The 21,239-nt window shown below is 42.9% G+C and overlaps 1 protein-coding gene across 1 annotated transcript in view; it reads right to left on the reverse strand.

The window, feature by feature from the left end:
* Window positions 1-21,239, reverse strand: part of AATF (apoptosis antagonizing transcription factor) — a 309,381-nt gene that overhangs the window by 86,903 nt on the left and 201,239 nt on the right. The window contains exons 9-10 of the mRNA XM_040424193.1: window positions 14,244-14,311; window positions 7,712-7,792 (exon numbers count right to left, since the gene is read on the reverse strand). Coding sequence (XP_040280127.1) covers window positions 7,712-7,792; window positions 14,244-14,311 — 149 coding nt within the window. The remainder of the gene's footprint in view (window positions 1-7,711; window positions 7,793-14,243; window positions 14,312-21,239) is intronic.

Consider the following 21,239-nt stretch of genomic DNA (forward strand, 5'->3'; position numbering starts at 1 on the left):
AACATGTGATTATTTGCCTCTTTATAGCAGACTGCAGTCATTTAATATTGCAGCCTATGGACATAAGCCCTGTTGCAGGCAGTTAACAATGACCCCAGGTCTGCCATAACAACCAACATAATAACCCCGTAATTTCACCTGGGCGCTGGGTTTGGAAGACTGGAGGACAGGGGGTATCCCCTGCCTATAACTGCTCAGATGTACCGGTTGCTATCGGTGCATCCGAGTTGTTAAATGACCAAGATCAATGTGATCTAAAATCTGTGCAGCCATATATGGAGCAGGCTCAGCTTCTGAACCCGCTCTTTAACTCCTCTTCAGCTATTATGCCGTAAACATACGGCAAATGTAACTGAGATGTTAAAGGGGTTGGAACATTGGGACAGTGATTGCATATCGCTAGGATATGCTATTAATGTAAGACAGGTGCATGTCCCACCTCTTGGACCTCCTAACTCCACAACGGGTCCACTGAAGTGAAGCCATATATATGCAGCCACCCTCACTGTTATGGGAGCCCCCAGAATAGCCGAACAAACACACTTGGCTGTTTTTTAAAGTCCTATTGCAGTGAAGTGAGGGCACACTGTGCACGTGCAGGCACCTCACCATTTTGACTATGCAGGGCCTGCGTTAAGGGTGGCAAAGTGAGCAATTGCCCAGGGCACCCATACTAGAGGGACTCCCAGTGCTGCCAGTGTCATACCACAATAAGGCAGACCACACAGCTGCTATAGGTTGGGAGCAAGAGCAGCAGACTATAGCAAATTGCTGCAGTCAGCAGTTTCCCCTCCACTTAGCAGCTGCTCCCATCCTGTACAAAAAAGAAAAGTCATTTGTGTGTAAAGTGTATTCATTTCATGTGTCAGGCATACGTGTGTATAGGTTTATACACGTTTGTCTATGTATGTACAGGGGCAGACTGGGAATTTAAAGTGGCCCTGGAAAAATACTAAAAGTGGCACCGTTTTGTAGTTGCGTCCAAATTGATGGAAGGCAGGGGCAGCAATACCATATTTTGGCACATTATACCACCCCAACAGAGTCAAATACCACAGTCCATCACAAAATACTGCCAGCAGCACAAAATCTCTCCCCAAAAACTTCCACTGGATGGCCGCCCAGGAAATTTCCCTGTAAGGTCTATGGCCAATCTGCCAATGGAGATCGGTCCCATCACAGAACCATTCTCAAGCTATATTATCATGATGTATTCTAAGACTGTTTCTTTTTTTACAGTGTATTGAGGTATTCAACTGGTCATCCCACCACTGCTGATCAGATACTTATGCCCTATCCCGTGGATAGGCGATGAGATCTTATAGTATCTTATGGTGGGACAACCCCTTTAAGACCCATTTACATTGGTCCATTGGTGTTATATCTGCTCATATGTTGGAAATTATAATAATTACAGACCAGTGTAAATTAGGAAAGGTCAGCAATACACCATTATAAAACAACGATTACACAGCCATAAAAATTATTGCTAATTGCAAATGCTGCTCATGGTTATCCAGTTAAAGTGGGTTGCTGGCTGAATAATACAGGTGGTACCCATCAGTGATGGCATGGAAAAGGCTCCTGTGCCTACACCATCACTCTGCTGTAACTGAACAATAGCCTGATTCTCTGTCTCCCTCTGTGCTAAGGGATCTGTCTTATATAGTAGCAGCCAGTTTGTCACAGCTATAGCTAGAAATGTCACTATTCAGCTAGTCAATAAGCAGAGAGACGATTATTATCCAGCTGAGTCTTTCAACATTTCTCGCACTCCCTCTTTGCGCCACAGTCCTTTTCTTTTTGTCGCTGGTCTTTGCTCCGGCCAACAAGATTGATTTTTCTGGAGTAGGACTGGTAAGGGCATGGTAATGGGAAGTACTTTAGGCTGATAACACAGTGAGTGACTGTATTTAGCCACACACTAGGTTGCAGTCATTTTCTTCTTCTTTTAAGTGTATGTGGTGGAGGGAACTGTCTGGCATTATGAGGGGAGCTTTTCTAAATAAAGGGTGTTCATTGTGGTTAACCTATTGGAGCACTGAGGAAACTGGCATCAGTGGCACTAAGGGGCAAATTTATACACTAATAGCTAATTGTGGCTTTTTTTTTTTTTTTATAAATAGGGCTATTGAGCCCAGAACTATTGAGCCTGAGGAAATAGGTTACCCTAATAGGGTGGCGTGGCTGGAAATAAAAGGACTTAACAGTGGCTGGCACTATTGGGACAATATGGGAATTAGATAATGTGTCTGCGCCAAAAATGAGTGGTGCAATTTTGCGCAACCAGGGTTTCTATAGTTTTTACCAACATACTCTACTTAGTGGAAAGGGGCAGAGCTACACATGAAAGGGGACAGGGCCCATCTTTAGGATTACAACATTTTTATTTATTTTATCTTTTTTTTTTTTGAATGGAGGTGTACAATTCTACCTTGGGTTCTGGGGCTGCTTCAGCACACCGAGCATCTCAGGCACATGTCTCGGATTTTTAGCAGTATGGTCATAATATTAAACTTTGTATATAATTTTTTTAAATTTAGTCCAGGGCCACACTTTGCACTTTGTCTAAAACTGGTACACAGCAATTTCTGCTGCAAATTTCACCCCTTTTAATGTAGAAAAGTTAAAGAGGACCTTTCACTACAATAAAAAATCTAGGAGAGCGGCACCCAGGGATCTCCCTGCACTTACTGTTATCCCTGGGCGCCGCTCCGTTCACCCGGTATAGGCTCCGGTAGCTTCAGATTTTCAGCCTCCTTCTCCCAGGCTGGAGTGCTGGCCAATCGCATCGCTCAGCTCATAGCCTGAGAGGTTTTATTTCTCTCAGGCTATGAGCTGAGCGCTGCGATTGGCCAGCACTCCAGCCTGGGAGAAGGAGACGCCGGCAGGCTCCTCCCAGTTGAGCAGAAAATCTGAAGCTACCGAAGCCTATACCGGGAGAACAGAGCGGCGCCGCTCTCCATGTCTGTATGCTTACTTTAGATTTTTTATTGTAGTGAAAGGTCTGCAGCTAAATATGCCCCAAGTGCAGCTACCCTGAGGGGGTGCATCATATCAGGGGCGGACATAACACCTGTGCAGCCGGTTCAGCTGCACAGGGGCCCAGCGTGTGAGGGGGCCCTCGAGCTCAGCTGTCTGTGCATCCTGCTCCCCGCTTCACCATTCATCATCACTCCATCCAGCATGTAGAAGAGGCCAACCTCACTATTTGACTTCAGTCACAGGACCTACTGCGCCATCCACAGCTCTGAGGCAACATGTCCTGAGCTGCATCTGTGATCACCCCTTGTCCTTACAGCTCAGTCCTGCTGTGTGGTGGACAGCGTCATGAAGAGTTTGACACCAGATCAGCCAGGCTTGTGCTGAGCCACTTCACTGTGTCCTAGCTCTGCCTCCCGTCTAGCGATGTCAGTAGACCCGCCACCGTCTAGTGTTTCAGTAGCTCCGCCCCCTGGTGGTAGCCCTGCCTACATCTGCTTTTCTCCTAGCGCTTCTGGTGTGGAATGTGTGAGGCCTGCAGCAATTTACGAGGTGCTAAGTGAGGACGGGAGGCTGCCTGTGTGCCCACTGTCCCTGCCAGGCACTAAACTTGACTTGGTATATTATTTTCTGTACCCCACCCATCCCCCCTGTCCCCCTCTGGCCCTCACCTACATACTGTGAGGCTACATTCTAATGTATTTTGCGGTCCGCGGATCGGCAAGATATGGATGTGGCCCATGTGCGATCCATACACCAGATGTTTTCATCCGCGCACGGGGAGAAGCAACAGGGCGGTGCGGGGATAAGCATAGGTGCAGGGTGCGGGGATAAGCAGCGGCGCAGGGTGCGGGGTAAGTATATTCCCTGTGAGGGGCCCGGCACATGGGGAAAATTTTATACTCTTGGATAACCCCTTAAATACACACCACAATATCTAAAAGGGTCTCCACCATCTTTGATGCCCCTGATCACCACTTCCTCTCCCTGTAGGATTGGGGAGAGATGACAAATTGGGATTTCTTCTGCTTCCACACATCATTGTATTAATCTTTACCTATGGCCTATCTTTATATCTGTATGTGTGGTTTGGGAAAGGGGGAGCCCAGGCACATTCTTTGCACAGGGGCCCTCTGCTGTTTGTGTCCGCCCCTGAATAATATATATATTTTTTATAGTTAATAACTGTTATTGATGAATATTGTTATCCATTTTCATTTCTTGATGAATTTTTCAATTTTACTTTCTGTACATGATTATGAGGGGGAGTAAAAATCTTGCTTGAGCTGCTGTTAGCAATTAGAGATATGCTTTACAGCAGTCAATGAGCTCTATAAGAGAGTTCTTGGCATGCTCTGTGACCTGTGCAGAGGTCATTGTATGGGGGGAGGGATGAAGATAAGCTGTGACTATCAACAATTGTGAATGATGGATAACATGTTTTACTGTAATCCTGCCTGTGGTGATAACGAGCTGACTACTGAAAAGTAAACTCTACAGAACATGACGCGTCAGATTTTTATGAGGCTTTTTTTTTTTATATAGATTGTACAGCAGAAAAATGTAAAAAAATAAAATGTTTAAACAATAGGTCATTTTCTCAGGACACATTCTCTTTCCTCCTTCTCTCCATGGTTCCCAGTCATCCCAGCAGCCACTATGAATGCTATTCTACAGACTTAGGGTACTTTCACACTAGCGGCAGGACGGATCTGTCAGGTTGTTCACCCTGTCGGATCCGTCCTGCCGCCGCTCCGTCCCCATTGACTATAATGGGGACGGGGGCGGAGCTCCGGTGCAGCACAGCAGTGCATGGCGAAAGGCCGCCGGACTAAAAGTACTGCATGTACGACTTTTTAGACCGGCGGCCTCTCAGCGCGAACTGCCGTGCTGCGCCGGAGCTCCGCCCCGTCCCCATTAGTCAATGGGGACGGAGCGGCGGTCCGGCGAAATAGCGGCAGGACGGATCCGACAGGGTGAACAGCCTGTCGGATCTGTTCTGCCGCTAGTGTGAAAGTAGCCTTACAAGCCATAATTTTTCACAACATCGTCAAAAATGGTAGCTCCCACTGAGGTCTGCTTGATTTCTATGATACAATTGTTGTGTTTGTTGTTTTACAAATACCATTGACCATCGATTTTATAATTTTGCACAGAAATAAACACTATAATGCAATTTCATGTATATAGGCTACAGAATGAGATCTGGAAATCCATGACATTTTCTTTGTAAATCCTTTATTTGCATCTTTCTGGATATAAAGTAAAACATGCTTAAACTTTTCACTGAGTAAAGATGTTATGCTCAAATTGTAATTGAACATTTTGTTCACTGCTCTGCTACTGATGATCTGGCCCAGACTGTTCAATTGTCATCCGGAGCTGGGTAATAAGATTGCTACGGTAGGACCTTGATCTCACGGTGAACGAGTACAGTCCATGTCACACACACTGAAATAGTCTGCATTATTTCAAAGGCTTTGAGAGTGTGACTCAGTTGTGTGATGTTGTCAGCGGCTTTTGACTGAATCATGAATACATCCAATTATGTGTGATGCTGACAAAAAAGAATATTGATAGCCAATAATTACAGGCTTCTCAGGCCAACAAAGCAGCTCTTTCCTCTTTTAATAAATTATCCAAGAACATCAATCTTAAAAATTACTATGCCACAACTGACCCAGACTGACTTGCATGACTTTCTATCTGATGTGCTTGCGACCAAGGAAGATTGTGGACACTGAAGCTTCATGTGACTTATGAGTAGATAAAAATAGCCTATAAATGTGTTTTATGCCAATTAAACAATTGTAATAGTTTAGCAGAAAATACACTACCATCTGGTTTATTCAGTGGATTATATTAAACCACTATGCATCAACACTGTCTTAAAGTTACATACAGGAACATTTACTGGCATCACGACGGCACTGCACAGAGTTCAAGAGAAGTGCGGCAATGTCTAAGAAAATTTATTAGTGATGGTGGTTGCTGAAATAACAGTGAAAACCACCCTTATGCAGACCAAATCCTAAGAAGGTTTTACTAAAAAGCCTCAGCTTGAATGAACTGTAGAGACTTTGACATTACCTGCAATCATTTTTATCAGAAAGACATCTCCATGATTAGTGCTACTTGAAGGCTGTCTGGTCACTGTACACATTTTAAAATATTGCAATTGCAAAATGTCTTGCGTTAATTAGAACGTCTATTTTTCAAATAATGAAGGAAAACAAAATGCAACACACCAAGATAAGACCCAAGACTGCTTCTCTATACTGAATTTAGAGAACGGGAATGGATTAACATAGTACATTTTATGCTCTACACATGGACAGCTAGAGTCTATCTACAACACAGGGCCGGGGGGGGGGGGGAAAGGCAGGCACCTGGGCCGTTTGGGAAAATGGAGATCCTTTGTCATTGTTCAAATTCAGAACCATATACTGTGAAATCAAAGTACACAGTAAAAGTAAAGTTTTTCAGTTGTCATTGCAATTATTTTGCAAATCACCTTGTGGACAAGCATGTCCTGCCTTCTCCTATATAAAATTATTTATTACAGATCTGTTAACCCATTGATGTCCAGTACCATACACATATAGCAGAAATTGTCACTTTTAACATGGCGCCTGCTTGTGAGAGCAGTGGGTGCCATACCCACCGGGTTTCTGATGTTACGCAGACTGCAGACATTTAACCCCAGATACCGACCACAACATCTCAGTAGTGAAAATGCGGGAGCCGGCACTCCCGCTCCTGTATCAGCTTCCCCCGGCTGAGATTGGGGAAGTTGTTACCTTAAAAGTGATCGGCTGGAGCTTGCATGATAAAAATATTTGATCCATATGGTGTAACAGAAAAAAAATTCGATATGCCCAATTTGCAATTTTTTGGTCAATTCATCTCCCCCCAAAAATGTAATAAAAAGTGATCAAAAAGTCATACACAAGTTCAAATTGTATCATTTAAATGTATAGATCAGTCCGCAAAAAATGTGCTCTGAAATATCTCCATAGATTTAAATATTTAAAAAAAGCTATTGGGCTCAGAATATGGTTATAAAGAGAAAAAATACATTTTGACAAAGTTTTTTTTCAGTATTACACAAAAAAATACTATACAAATATGGTATCGTTGTAATGGTATTGATCAAGAGAATGAAGGTAACAAGTCAGTTTCACTGCATAGGGAATGCCGTAAAAACAAAACCCATAAAAATGTGGCAGAATTGCGTTTTTTTTTAAATTTCCACCCCATTTGCAATTTTTTCCCAACTTACCATTACATTGCATGCAATATAGAATGGAGTCATTAGAAAGTAAAAAAGTTATGGGATTAAAAAATGAAAATAGAAAATTGCATGGCCCTCTAATAGTTGACATGTAAGTCAGATGGGTAAGCAGTAGTTTGGGCATTTGAAATGTATACATAAACTACACATAACTAGAAATGGGTAACTCACTAATTAAACTTGAAATTTGGACAACTGGGCTGATTCATACACAAAACATAAGCATATGCTCAGGTCGCTCTGTTACAGTCCATCCCATTATTTTACAACCATTACTACCTGACAGAAACAATGCATGCTATGTTCCTATCTGATTGAATGCATTGCCATTGTTTTCAATTTTTTTTATTTTCTAAATGTTGTGTATTTCTTTTCCATTACTTGGATCACTTATGATTTCTACAAACCTTCACAGAGCAGTCAGGTTACCCTTACCTCACTTTTCTCCCTTTGCTTGCTTTGGTGTCTACTTTCTTCTTGATCTTGCTTCTCAACTTTTGAATAGCAAGCCACTGCCTAGAAGATTGGATACAAGAGGTGCAAGCTCAGCAAAACACAGGAAAGCGTTAGTCTCTTAATATATTTCCAATATCACTTCAGAAAGCAAGGCATTCTAGCATAATATCACAGGTAGACCATTCACAACTCAATCTCCACTTCTAGTCAGGTGTAACTGCATATACTCAGTAATTGCTTCAATGCTAAATACTACAAAAAACACATTCAGTGTTCATTTACAGTCTTTGTATGCAATATACAAACTACTGTATTCTTTGCTCATTTTTTTTTTTTTTATAAAACATCGCAAGGTATAAGTAAAAAAAGTAAATACTGATATACTCCATATTTGATTAAGTCAATTTAAAGAAAACTGGTACTGGAAACTCTGTGTATCTGAACATGTTCTATGTGTGCTGGTTTTATTCCAAGTGTAGAGTTCTAGAAGAGCAAGAACTGAACACACTGCAAAATCACAGCAAATGCTAGCTTACACCATAAACAAGTGATCTTCATTTCAGCAATAATTAACTTTCGTCTAGGGAGTTTAGCAGTAGAGATTAAGTTAGAGAGTTAAATAATAATTATGGAGATGATCAATGGTTAATCAATAAAGGGTATAGCTACCTGCCCTGGCAAAGAGCAAGAGGTTTTAAAAGCTACTCCAACATGTGAACCAAACACCATTATGAATACATATTTTAACCGTGGTGTAGAGTAGATTAAAATGGAAAAACAAGCATTTAAAATAGATTTTTTTCCACAATTCCAGCAATCCCAGTCTTTTGCTAAAAGACAAAATAAAAAAACCAAAACCTTCACACCTTACCCAATAACACAATAGAAAGGAAATTCAAATGTGTGTTGCCAATGTGGAACTATAAAATGTCATAGCAATAGATATGATTTTGTAAGACATCGTGAGATGAGATCAAATACACAAACAAAACAGAACACACATGTACAATTTAACCCGTTAAAGGGTTTCTATCACTTCGTATGACATATTTAGGTGTCAGACACTAGCGATCCGCTAGTGTCTGCTCTAACAAACCATCCTAATATGATAGGTTTTGGGGCAGCCGTTTTGCTAAAATAACAACTTATATCTATATGCTAATGAGCCTCTAGGTGCTATGGGGGCGTCATTAGCACCTAGAGGCTCCGTCTACCTTCATAAACTGTCGCCGCCCTGCGCGTCCCTCCAGCCCGCCCATCTCCTGCTGAATGCGATCCTCTCCGTGCGCGTCTCTGTTCTGCGCATGCGCAGTGAATGTCTGACCGCTTCCCTGCTCAGACATCTCCACTGCGCCTGCGCCGATGACATCATAGTGCTCCGAGCAACAGGCGCAGTGGAGATGTCTGAGCAGGGAAGCGGTCAGACATTCACTGCGCATGCGCAGAACAGAGACGCGCACGGAGAGGATCGCATTCAGCAGGAGATGGGCGGGCTGGAGGGACGCGCAGGGCGGCGACAGTTTATGAAGGTAGACGGAGCCTCTAGGTGCTAATGACGCCCCCATAGCACCTAGAGGCTCATTAGCATATAGATATAAGTTGTTATTATAGCAAAACGGCTGCCCCAAAGCCTATCATATTAGGATGGTTTGTTAGAGCAGACACTAGCGGATCGCTAGTGTCTGACACCTAAATATGTCATACGAAGTGATAGAAACCCTTTAAGGACCCTGCCATATTTCACCTTTATTTTTGCAAATCTGACATGTGTCACTTTATGTGGTGATGACTTTAAAACGCTTTTACTTATCCAAGCCTTTCTGAGACTATTTTATCGTCACATATTGTACTCCATGACAGTGGTAAAATTGAGTCAAAAATAAATTATTTTTAATTATAAAAAAATAAAAATACCAAAATGTACCAACAATTTGGAAACATTAGCAAATTTCAATTTCTCTACTTTTATAATAGATAGTAATACATCCAAAAATAGTTATTACTTTACATTCCCCATATTTCTACTTTTTGGGGACGTTAGAAGGCTTAGAAGTTTCAGAAAATTTCCAAAACCCACTTTTTAAGGACCAGTTCAGGTCTGAAGTCACTTTGTGGGGCTTACATAGTGGAAACCCCCATAAATAACCCCATTGTAGAAACTACACCCCTCAAGTTACTCAAAACTTATTTACAAACTTTGTTAACCCTTTAGGTGTTCCACAAGAATTAAAGGAAAATGGAGATTAAATTTCTGAATTTCACTTTTTGGGCAGAATTTCCATTTTAATCCATTTTTTCCACCAACAAAGCAAGGGTTTACAGCCAAACAAAACTCAATATTTATTGCCCTGATTCTGCAGTCTACAGAAACACCCCATATGTGGTCGTAAACTGCTGTACGGTCACACGGTATTGCGCAGAAGGAAAGGAACGCCATATGGTTTTTGGAAAGCAGATTTCACTGGGATGATTTTAAGCTGCCATGTCACATTTGAAGACTGATGCACCCCTAGAGTAGAAAGTCCCAAAAAATTAACCCCATTTTAGAAACTACACCCCTCAAGGTATAGAAAAAATTATTTTACAGACTTTGCTAACCCTTTAGGTGTTTCACAAGAATTAATGGAAAATAGAGATGACATTTCAGAATTTCACGTTTTTGTCAGATCTTCCATTTTAATCCATTCTTTCCAGTTACAAAGCAAGGGTTAACAGCCAAACAAAACTCATATTCATATGTGGTCGTAAACTGCTGTACGGGCAAACGACATTGCGCAGAAGGAAAGGAATGCCATATGGTTTTTGGAAGGCAGATTTTGCTGCCCCAATGTCCCATTTGAAGCCCCCCTAATGCACCCCTAGAGTAGAAACTCAAAAAAAGTGACCCCACTTTGGAAACTACGGGATAAAGTGGCAGTTTTGTTGGTACTATTTTAGGGTACATATGATTTTTTGTTGCTCTATATTACACTTTTTGTGAGGCTAGGTAACAAAAAATGTTTTGGCACAGTTTTTATTTTTTGTTATTTACAACGTTCATCTGACAGGTTAGATCATGTGGTATTTTTATAGAGCAGGTTGAAATGGACACGATAATACCAAATATGACTAGACGGCTTTTTTTGGTTGTTTGTTCCAGTTTCAGTTTACATAATAAAGCATTTTTTCTGGATGAGATGACTGTTTGATTGGTACTATTTTAGGATGTATATGACTTTTTGATCGTTTGCGGTTACACTTTTTGTGTTAGGTCATGTGATTTTATAGAGTAGGTTCTTACGGCTGTGGCGATACCTAATATATCTACTTTAATGTCATGGCCACTAGGGGTCTCACTTCCACCTAATTTGAATTCCACTGTCTGTTAGGCTAGATAAGTCTCTAGTAACAGACAATTAACAGAAAATGGGGTTGTCAAAGCTCGTTGAACTCTTGAGCCTAATAGAAGCACTGCCTCTACACAGCTTTTGAAGAGCAGAAATGGGTCTGTGTCTGTTAAGTCTGATCTTCCTCTCCTTATCAGTTTTCTGAGCTTCCTAGAAGAAGACAAATATAGTGGGGAAGTGAGGTCACTGCAGTACAGTACTGGGAGACTCCATAAAAGGGAGACACCTACTGTTTGTGAGAGAAATGCATCTAGCTGTACAGCTGAAACAGGGAATAATATGGCAGAGGAAGACATTAGAGAAGCCCAAAAAAAGACCTGTTCCTTCACACTTATGATTCTACAAGGTAGCACAGCCGTTTAAAAAACAAAAACAAAAAAAAAACAGGTATGCTTTAAAGACTATAATCACAGGGTCTGTTCCACAGGATTAGCTCATAACAAATGTTGTGCCAATATTCAAAAAGGGGTCAAAAACAGAGCCCAGAAAATATAGTCCAGTAAGTCTAACATCTGTTGTGGGTAAACTGTTTGAAGGTATTCTAAGAGATGATATCCTGGAGTATCTCAATGAAAGTAAGTGTATAAAGTCATATTAGCGCGAGTTAATGAGGGATTGGTCCTGTCAAACAAACTGCTTCTATGAAGAGGTAAGTTGCAGATTGGATCGGGGGGAGTAAATGGATGTCATATCTGGACTTCTCCAAAGCATTTTACACTGTACCACATAAAAGGTTAGTATATAAAATGAGAATGCTTGAACTCTGAGAAAATATCTGTATGTGGGTTAGTAACTGGCTCAGTGATAGAAGACAGAGGGTGGTTATTAACGGTACACACTCAGATTGGGTCACAGTCACTTATAGGGCAACACAGGATTCAGTTTTAGGCCCTCTTCTCTTCAACATATTTATTAATGATCTTGTAGGAGGGTTGCACAGTAAAATAATTTTTTTTGCAGATGACACTAAACTGTGTAAAGTAATCAACACGGAAGAGGACAGTATACTGCTACAGATGGATCTGGATAGATTGGAGGTTTGGGCAGAGAAGTGGCAAATGAGGTTTAACACTGACAATTGTAAGGTTATGCACATGGGAATGTAAAACACATGTCACCAGTAAAACAATAGTCACCTTGTTGGACTATTAAGTGGTAAAAAAAAATGTATTAAACAATTCCAGTAAATAAAAATATGCTTTTTTCAAATGAAAAGACCCTTTCAATGAAAAAAATTGCAAAAAAAATTGCAAAAAAAATATGTTTGGCATGGTCGCGTTGGTAACGACCTGCAGTACATAAATATCATGTAAATTATCCCCTATGGTGAACGCCGTTAAAAAAAGGAAAAATAAATTTACAGAATTGCTAATTTATTCTTAGTTGCCACTGAAAAAACGTAATAACAAGCAATCAAAAAGCGTAATTTACTGCAAAATGATACCAATGAAAACTACAAGTCGCCCCCGCAAAAATCAAGCAACACAACTCAAAATAAAAAATAAAAAAGTTATGGGTCTTGGGAAGTGGCGATGCAAAAAGATTTTCTTCCTTTTTAAAAAGAAAAATGGGTTGTATTGCACAAGAGTACTAAATCATAATAAAAACTATATGTATTTGGTATCGCAGTAATTGTACTGACCCAGAAAATAGATATAATGTTATTTAAACCGCTAAAATGAACACTGCAAAACTTAATACCTAAAAACGAAGGGCAATATTGCTGTTTTTCCCCAACTTACTCCTAGAAACAGTTAAAGGGGTTCTGCACTTTGTTTAAACTGATGATCTATCCTCTGGATAGATCATCAGCTTCTGATCGTGGGGGTCCGACACCCGGGACCCCGGCCGATCAGCTGTTTGAGAAGGCAGCAGCGTGGCCTTCTCACTGGTTACCGCAGGCCCAGTGACGTCACAACTATCAACTGGACAGGGCGGGACTAAGCTCCATTCAAGTGAACAGAGCTTAGCCCCGCCCAGGCCAGTGATACTAGTCGTGACGTCACTGGGCCAGCGGTAAACAGTGAGAAGGCTGCGGATAGATCATCAGTTTAAACAAAGTGCAGAACCCCTTTAAGGATATATCCACCGGACTACCGCTCTGGCCCCATTGACTATAATAGGGGCGGGCTGGAGTTCCGGCAAACATGCCGAGAGGCGGCCGAAATAAAAGTACGACATGCCACCTGGCATGTTTGCCGTGCTGCCGCCAGAACGCCAGCCCGCCCCTATTATAGTCAATGGGGCCGGAGCGGTAGTCCGGGGGAACGCATGCACTAGCGGCAGCACTGATCCGACAGATTTTCATCCAGGAGCCTACGGGAATTCCTTGCCGCTAGTGTGAAACTAGCCTAATAAAGGTTAATCAGAAAGTTATGTGTACCCCAAAATTGCACCATTAAAAATTAAAACTTGTCCCGCAAAAAATAAGCCCTCAAACAGATATATAGACGGAAACATTTAAAAAAAAGTTATAGCTCTTAGAAGGCGACAATGAAAAATGGAAAAAAAAAAGCTAGGTCAGTAATGACCAAAACAGGCTGGTCACTAAGGGGTTAACTCATAGTAAGCATCAGTGGTCTACTTTACAAAGGAAAACCCATTTAAATACTAGAGAAATACTAGTTAAAAAAAAGGGAGAAAAGTGCAAGGTTTATGGTCAAAATTGATCAAAACCATTACACTGTGTATGTACCCTTCAGCTGACTATCAAAGAATCTTTAATAATAAAATACTACAGATTACTTCACAACCTAAACAACCAGTCAAACACATTTAGTCTTAAAATTTCAACAAACGATACTCATCCTTCATGATATTAGAATATATAGTTTCCATTAATGAGGACTTTGCACCATCATATATCAGCACTACCACTGCAGGGTGGAAAAAGGGACAACTCTGTTATAGCACATATGAAACAGGCTGAATGAAATTTCTCCTGAAAAATAATGGCTATGATATCATCGGAAAATATTACTGGCCATGATTAATGTCAAGAATGGTTTTATCCAGTCTTTATGGCTCATATAATTGTGCTTGACCTTTGAGCTTTCCTACTTTTTTCTGTTGGACAGACAGCTCTGATGGTAACATTTAACAGATTGTTAATTTCTTACACTTACCTGCCCATGGCCACTTGGTCATTGGGATCCAGGGAGGTTGTCTTACGCTCTATCAATTCTCGCAATAACTGAAAAGATTGAAATAATGAATCATGAATTATCACAAATAAAACCACTTTATACTAATTAGATCTAAAAGTTCAGTAAACCAAAAGGATACCACATTTCCCCCTATAACACAGCCATTTCTAAATCTGCACTGCCATTTCTGATACTTTACTTTTCACTGTATTCTCTTCAAAAATACAAATAAACCACATCAAAAGGTTCTGCATTTTAGTACATAGCACAAGACGTCCTAATCATTATTAGAAATGAAGCTTTTTTTTGTCATGGGAGAAAAAAACTAAACAAAACACACAGTGATAATTATATTCTGTATTCAATGATGGTTCCTTATGCCCTAGAAAATCTACTTCATTGTGATTTTTCTATGTTTTGCTTTAAGAGACTACTAAATATTTGAGCTAGTAAATCAGAATATTAACATTTCCAGGGCCTATTAATGTGTATATACCATACCTGTTCCTGGAGACCAGAATGAAACATCTATTTCTTAAAATGCATTCTGAGAATTGGAAAGAAATAAGCTTTATATTGCAAAGTTGCTCTTCATGTTTCATTACTAAGCAGCTGAATTTCTGAAAGGTTGAGGGACTTCTTTAATGTTTAAAGAGGATCTCTGGGATGTAAATCAGTTGTCCTATTACAACTACTATCCACAGGATAGGAAATAAGTGTCCGATCGGGGGTCTGAACACAGTGGCCCCCAAAGATCACATGAATGGAGGCATGTACTTATTGGTGCCTTTTTCTGCAATTCAATGCCATACAATTAAATGGGTTGTCTCATCCAGCCAACCATACATCTAGAACATATGAATGAGGGGCTTCCCATCTTGGGACACCTGTCATGAGCCACAATGGAGAGCTTCTCTCTAAAAGCTTTCCTATATTCGAAGACTTGAACAGTCCATGTTTTAGCTAAATGGCAATCATAGGTTACCCCTCCAGTGGCTTAAGCAGGAGAAATATATGTCTTCCCCTAGGAAAAATCATAGATTTGCTCTGGGAACTCAGGGGTTGGTTGTTATGGTTGCTTTATTCTGAATGGGGAGTTCTCTGATGAGATAACTGCTTTAGTGCCAGGTATAGCTGCACAAACGTATGAACTATGTAGCTACATTTTTTCGATACATAAAAAAGGTAAGCAAAGATAAACTGAAATACGTATTATAAAAGATAATCTTTCAATCACTTATAAGATGCTTCTTTCCCCCTATACCTGGCAAATGAAGTGTGTGCAACTAATCATATGTGAACTCAATGAAAAATAATAACTATAAGACATAAAATGTGTGGAAACTTCTCACTGAGGGATCACATCACACAGAGCACAGACTGTATAGAAGAGGACGAAAGTCTGTATATGCATGAATGCACAGACTCCTAATAAACAGATTAAATGGAGATTTATCAAAACCGATGCAAAGGGAAACTGGCTTAGTTGTCCATATTAAGCATTCAGAATCCTCCTATCCTTTTTAAGAGCTTCTTTGGAAAATGAAAAAATCTATCTGATTGTTTAGTATGGGCAAATAAGCCAGTTTTCCTTTGCACGAGTTTTGCTAAATCTCCCTTCAAGTATTAGATGAGTTCAAACCATTGTTGACCAATAGCACCTCTGCTCAGGACATTGAGTCATAAAGTCCTAAACACTCTGTTTCTCCCAACATGGGACATGGTGATGAACCTGGTTGTCAGTAGACATTCCACCATTCCTTTTGTCTCATGAAGCAGCAGAAGAGGGTATATATTATTAAGAGTTTGGAGAAGGGGGTTCACCCAGGAATCTGATGCTCATTTACAGCGATGTAACTAGAAATGACTAAGCCCCACAGCAAATTTCTGAATGTGGCCCCCACAGCAACTTCTTCGCAACCACCACTCCTGTGGCTAGTCAAGATTAGAGATGTCGCGAACATAACATTTTCCGTTCACGAACGGCGACCGCGAATTTCCGCAAATGTTCGCAAACCGGCGAACCGCCATAGACTTCAATAGGCAGGCGAATTTTAAAGCCCACAGGGACTCTTTCTGGCCACAATAGTGATGGAAAAGTTGTTTCAAAGGGAATAACACCTGGACTGTGGCATGCCGGAGGGGGATCCATGGCAAAACTCCCATGGAAAATTACGTAGTTGACGCATAGTCGGGTTTTAATCCATAAAGTGCTTAAATCACCTAACATTCCTAAATTGTTTGGAATAACGTGCTTTAAAACATCCAGTGTGTGTATACAATCAGGTATGAGGTTGTATCGATCAGGTAGTGTAAGGGCTACGCCCGCTTCACAGTGACAGACCAAACTCCCCGTTTAACGCACCGCAAACAACCGCAAAACAGTCCATTTGCACAACCGCAAACTCTCCATTTGCACAAGGTTGGATACCAAGCTAGCCATGCCCCGTTCCTTGTCCTCACTGACGTCATTGAAGGTCTCTTCCTCCACCCAGCCACGTACAACACCAAGGGTCCCCGAAAGGTGACAACAAGCCCCCTGGGACGCCTGCTGTGGTTGGTCTTCCACCTCCTCAAAGCCACCTTCCTCCTCTGACTCCTCTTCTTCAGACTCCTCTCTCTGCGTTGCCGCAGGTCCAGCAATCGACGACGACAAGGCTGCTTCTGGTGGTGATGGTAACCACAACTCTTCCTCTTCATGCTCATCTACGGCCTGATTCAGCACTCTTCGCAGGGCACGCTCCAGAAAAAATGCATATGGGATGAGGTCGATGATGTTGCCTTGGGTTTGACTGACCAGGTTTGTCACCTCCGCAAAAGGACACATGAGCCTACAGCCATTGTGCATGAGCGTTCAGTAACGCGGGCAAAAAATACCCAGCTCCGCAGAGGCTGTCCTCTTTTTTTTTTTTTTTATTAAAAAAAATCTGTTCTTACCAGTTTAATCTCTGTTTTGTCCCCTATCAGGGGCCGGTGTATCGAATAGATTTCAGGAACCGGGAGATGGAAAAAGATGGTTGGTCGGTCCTCTTACTTCCAATTCAGGGCACTGCACGTGCGCCGTGCAATGTACTGTGCCACCCTATATGAGTGGTGTGTTAAGTAGTACTATTCTTATCAGTTTAATCCCTGTTACGTCCCCTATCAGGGGACCTGTATCGAATAGATTTTAGACAACTGCAAAGAGTTGTCAATAGTTGACACACTCATGACAAATTTTATTCCTCTATGCGTCAATCTTGGTGTAGTGAGGACTGTGCTCGTGCGCACGTTTGGGAGATTGCAGGCGATGGCCGTTTTTCAAAGCCTATGGTCGTGCTGAGGTAGTTCAGTGACAGTTAAGTGACCCAAAAAACAATGATTCTGCCGTGTGGGCTTATTGTTGGCCTAGTAGGCTTTAATGATCACCTTAGATGATCACAAAGAAAATTAGTTTTTTCTATGCAGAATTATCCATCCGATCGCTTTTGGTCTGTTCACAATGAAGCAACGACCTTATCATCTGGGGTGTGCCAACATTGCCAACACACTCAGAGGTGATCGCTTCATTGTGATACGCTAGCCCCTTCACCACAACAAGGTAATGATCACGAAGGGGAATTGACACATGTATGTGCATTTTTTTTGTTGTTTTATATTTGCAGCCACAGTGCAGCACCAGAGGCCCGAAAAATTTGGCATGTACACATGCCTGAAAAATCAGGTATTGTTGCAGCCGCTGCTGTAGCAGCGGCCGGAGAAATTGATGTTTTCTAGGCAGAAAGAGCACTAAAATATTGCGGCTTGAACCCTAGTTGGTGGCGGAGAATTCACGCAAGTCATCCGGCATGCAGAGATTAAATACAGCAGCGTGTGGACCATTTTTGGCCCAAGGCATCGCATCAGGCCTTTTTTAGTCAAATGCATCCCTCACCGTCAGTCCCATGGGGATCCATGCCTCATTCATCTTAATAAAGGTGAGGTAATCTAGACTTTTTTGACCTAGGCGACTTCTCTTCTCAGTGACAATACCTCCTGCTGCGCTGAAGGTCCTTTCTGACAGGACACTTGAAGCGGGGCAGGCCAGAAGTTCTATCGCAAATAGGGATAGCTCAGGCCACAGGTCAAGCCTGCACACCCAGTAGTCAAGGGGTTCATCGCTCCTCAGAGTGTCGATATCTGCAGTTAAGGCGAGGTAGTCTGCTACCTGTCGGTCGAGTCGTTCTCTGAGGGTTGACCCCGAAGGGCTGTGGCGATGCGTAGGACTTAAAAAGCTCCGCATGTCCTCCATCAACCACACGTCGGTAAAGCGTCCTGTCTTTGCTGGCGTGGTCGTGGTAGGAGGAGAATTACTTTCACCTCTTCCCCTGTTAGATTCCCGTTGTGCTGTGACATCACCCTTATACGCTGTGTAAAGCATACTTTTTAATTTGTTTTGGAACTGCTGCATCCTTTCCGACTTCCAGTAATTCGGTAACATTTCAGCCACTTTTCTGTTTATACCGGGGGTCTAGTAGCGTGGCCACCCAGTACAGGTCGTTCTCCTTCAGCCTTTTTATAAGAGGGTCCCTCAACAGGCATGAAAGATTCCATTTGCACAAGGTTGGATTTCCCTCAACAGGCATGAAAGATTCCATTTGCACAAGGTTGGATGCCGAGCTACTCATGTCCCGTTCCTCACCCTCACTGATCTCATTGAAGGTCTGTTCTTCCCCCCAGCCACGTACAACACCATGGGTACCAGATAGGTGACAACGAGCACCCCATGATGCCTGCTGTGGTTTGTCTTCCTCCTCCTCAAAGCCACATTCCTCCTCTGACTCCTCTTCCTCAGACTCCTCTTCCAGCGTTGCCGCAGGTCCAGCAAGCGATGCTGATAAGGCTGTTTCTGGTGGTGATGGTGACCACAACTCTTCCTCTTCACGCTCATCTACGGCCTTATCCAGCACTCTTCGCAGGGCACGCTCCAGGAAGAAAACAAATGGGATGATGTCGCTGATGGTGACATCGGTGCGACTGACTAGGTTTGTCATCTCCTCAAAAGGACGCATGAGCCTACAGGCATTGCGCATGAGTGTCCAGTAACGTGGCAAAAAAATACCCAGCTCTGCAGAGGCTCTCTAGCACTCCGGTCATACAAATAGGAGTGTTGAATTCCAACGTGTCGGGCTGTCGCAAATCAAGAGCCTCACTGGCATGTTGTTTCGTCGCTGAATATCGGAAAAGTGTGCCATGGCCGTGTAGGAACGCCTGAAATAGCCACACACCTTCCTGGCCTGCTTGAGGACGTCCTGTAAGCCTGGGTACTTATGCACAAAGCGTTGTACGATCAGATACAGCACATGCGTCAACTTGCCCAAATTCAATGCCGCCAACAAATTGCTTCCGTTGTCACACACCACTTTGCCGATCTCCAGTTGGTGCGGGGTCAGCCTCTGATCCACCTGTGCGTTCAGGGCGGACAGGAGTGCTGGTCTGGTGTGACTCTCTGCTTTTAGGCAAGTCAACCCCAAGACGGCGTGACACTGTCGTATCTGGGATGTGGAATAGCCCCTGGGGAGCTGGGGGGGTGCGGTTGATGTGGAGCAAGACGCAGCAGCAGAAGAGGACTCAGCCGAAGAGGTTAGCGAAGAGGATGGAGTAGGAGGAGTAGAGGAGGTGGCAGCAGGCCTGCCTGCAAGTCGTGGCGGTGTCACCAAGTCCTCTGCAGAGCCACGCATTCCATGCTTGGCAGCCATCAGCAGGTTTACCCAATGCGCAGTGTACGTGATATACCTGCCCTGACCGTGCTTTGCTGACCAGGTATCAGTGGTCAGATGGACCCTTGCCCCAACACTGTGTGCCAGACATGCCATGACTTCCTTTTCCACAATAGAGTACAGGTTGGGGATTGCCTTTTGTGAAAAAAAAATTCGGCCGGGTACCTTCCACTGCGGTGTCCCAATAGCTACAATTTTTTTTAAGGCCTCAGACTCCACCAGCTTGTATGGTAAAAGCTGGCGGGCTAAGAGTTCCGACAAGCCAGCTGTCAGACGCCGGGCAAGGGGGTGACTCTGACATTGGCTTCTTACGCTCAAACATTTCCTTGACAGACACCTGACTGTGGGCAGATGAGCAGGAACTGCTGAAGGTGAGAGGCGGAGTGGCGGGTGGTTCAGAGGGGACAAACAGGACAGCAGTGGTTGACGTGGCTGAAGATGCTGGACCAGGAGGAGGATGTTGGCTTTGAGTTTGTGTGCTGCTTGTACTCATAATGTGTTGATCCCATAGGCTTTTGTGATATGAGATCATGTTCCTTTGCAAAGCAGTTGTACCTAGGGGGGTGTTGGACTTCCCACGACTCAGTTTCCTTTGGCATATGTTGCAAATGGCATCGCTGTTATCAGAGGCAGACACACAAAAAAAATGCCACACTGCTGAGCTTTGCAATGACGGCATTCTGGTGGTGGCAACAGCATGCGTTGATTGGCGTGCTGTCTGGCTGACCCTGGGTGCCGATACATGCTGTCTGACTGTGCCACTAGCTCCTTGCGACGACCTCCACCTGCTTCCAATTCATCTCCTCCTCCTCTCTGTCTCCCCATCTGAACTTTCCCCCTGTTCTTCTCTTCGAGCGGGCACCCACGTGACATCCACGGACACATCGTCATCATCAACCGCTACACTTGTATCTGACAACTCAGCAAAGGAAGCAGCAGCGGGTACAACATCATCATCACACCGTACGTCCATGTGTGTAATGCTGCGTGACTGAGACATATCCCTGTTATCTACATCCTCTGGCAATAATGGTTGCGCATCACTCATTTCTTCCAACTGATGTGTAAATAACTCCTCTGACAGATCAAGTGAAGCGGCTGTGGTGCTAGTGTTGGTGGTTGGGGCGGGCGGGCAAGTGGTAACTTGAGAGGTGCCCGAAGCTGAGCTGGAGGAGGATGGTGAGTCAAGGTTCCGAGCGGAAGCTGTAGAAGATTGGGTGTCCTGTGTAAGCCAGTC

Source organism: Bufo bufo, chromosome 3 (assembly GCF_905171765.1).
Source record: "Bufo bufo chromosome 3, aBufBuf1.1, whole genome shotgun sequence".
Classification (NCBI taxonomy): domain Eukaryota; kingdom Metazoa; phylum Chordata; class Amphibia; order Anura; family Bufonidae; genus Bufo; species Bufo bufo.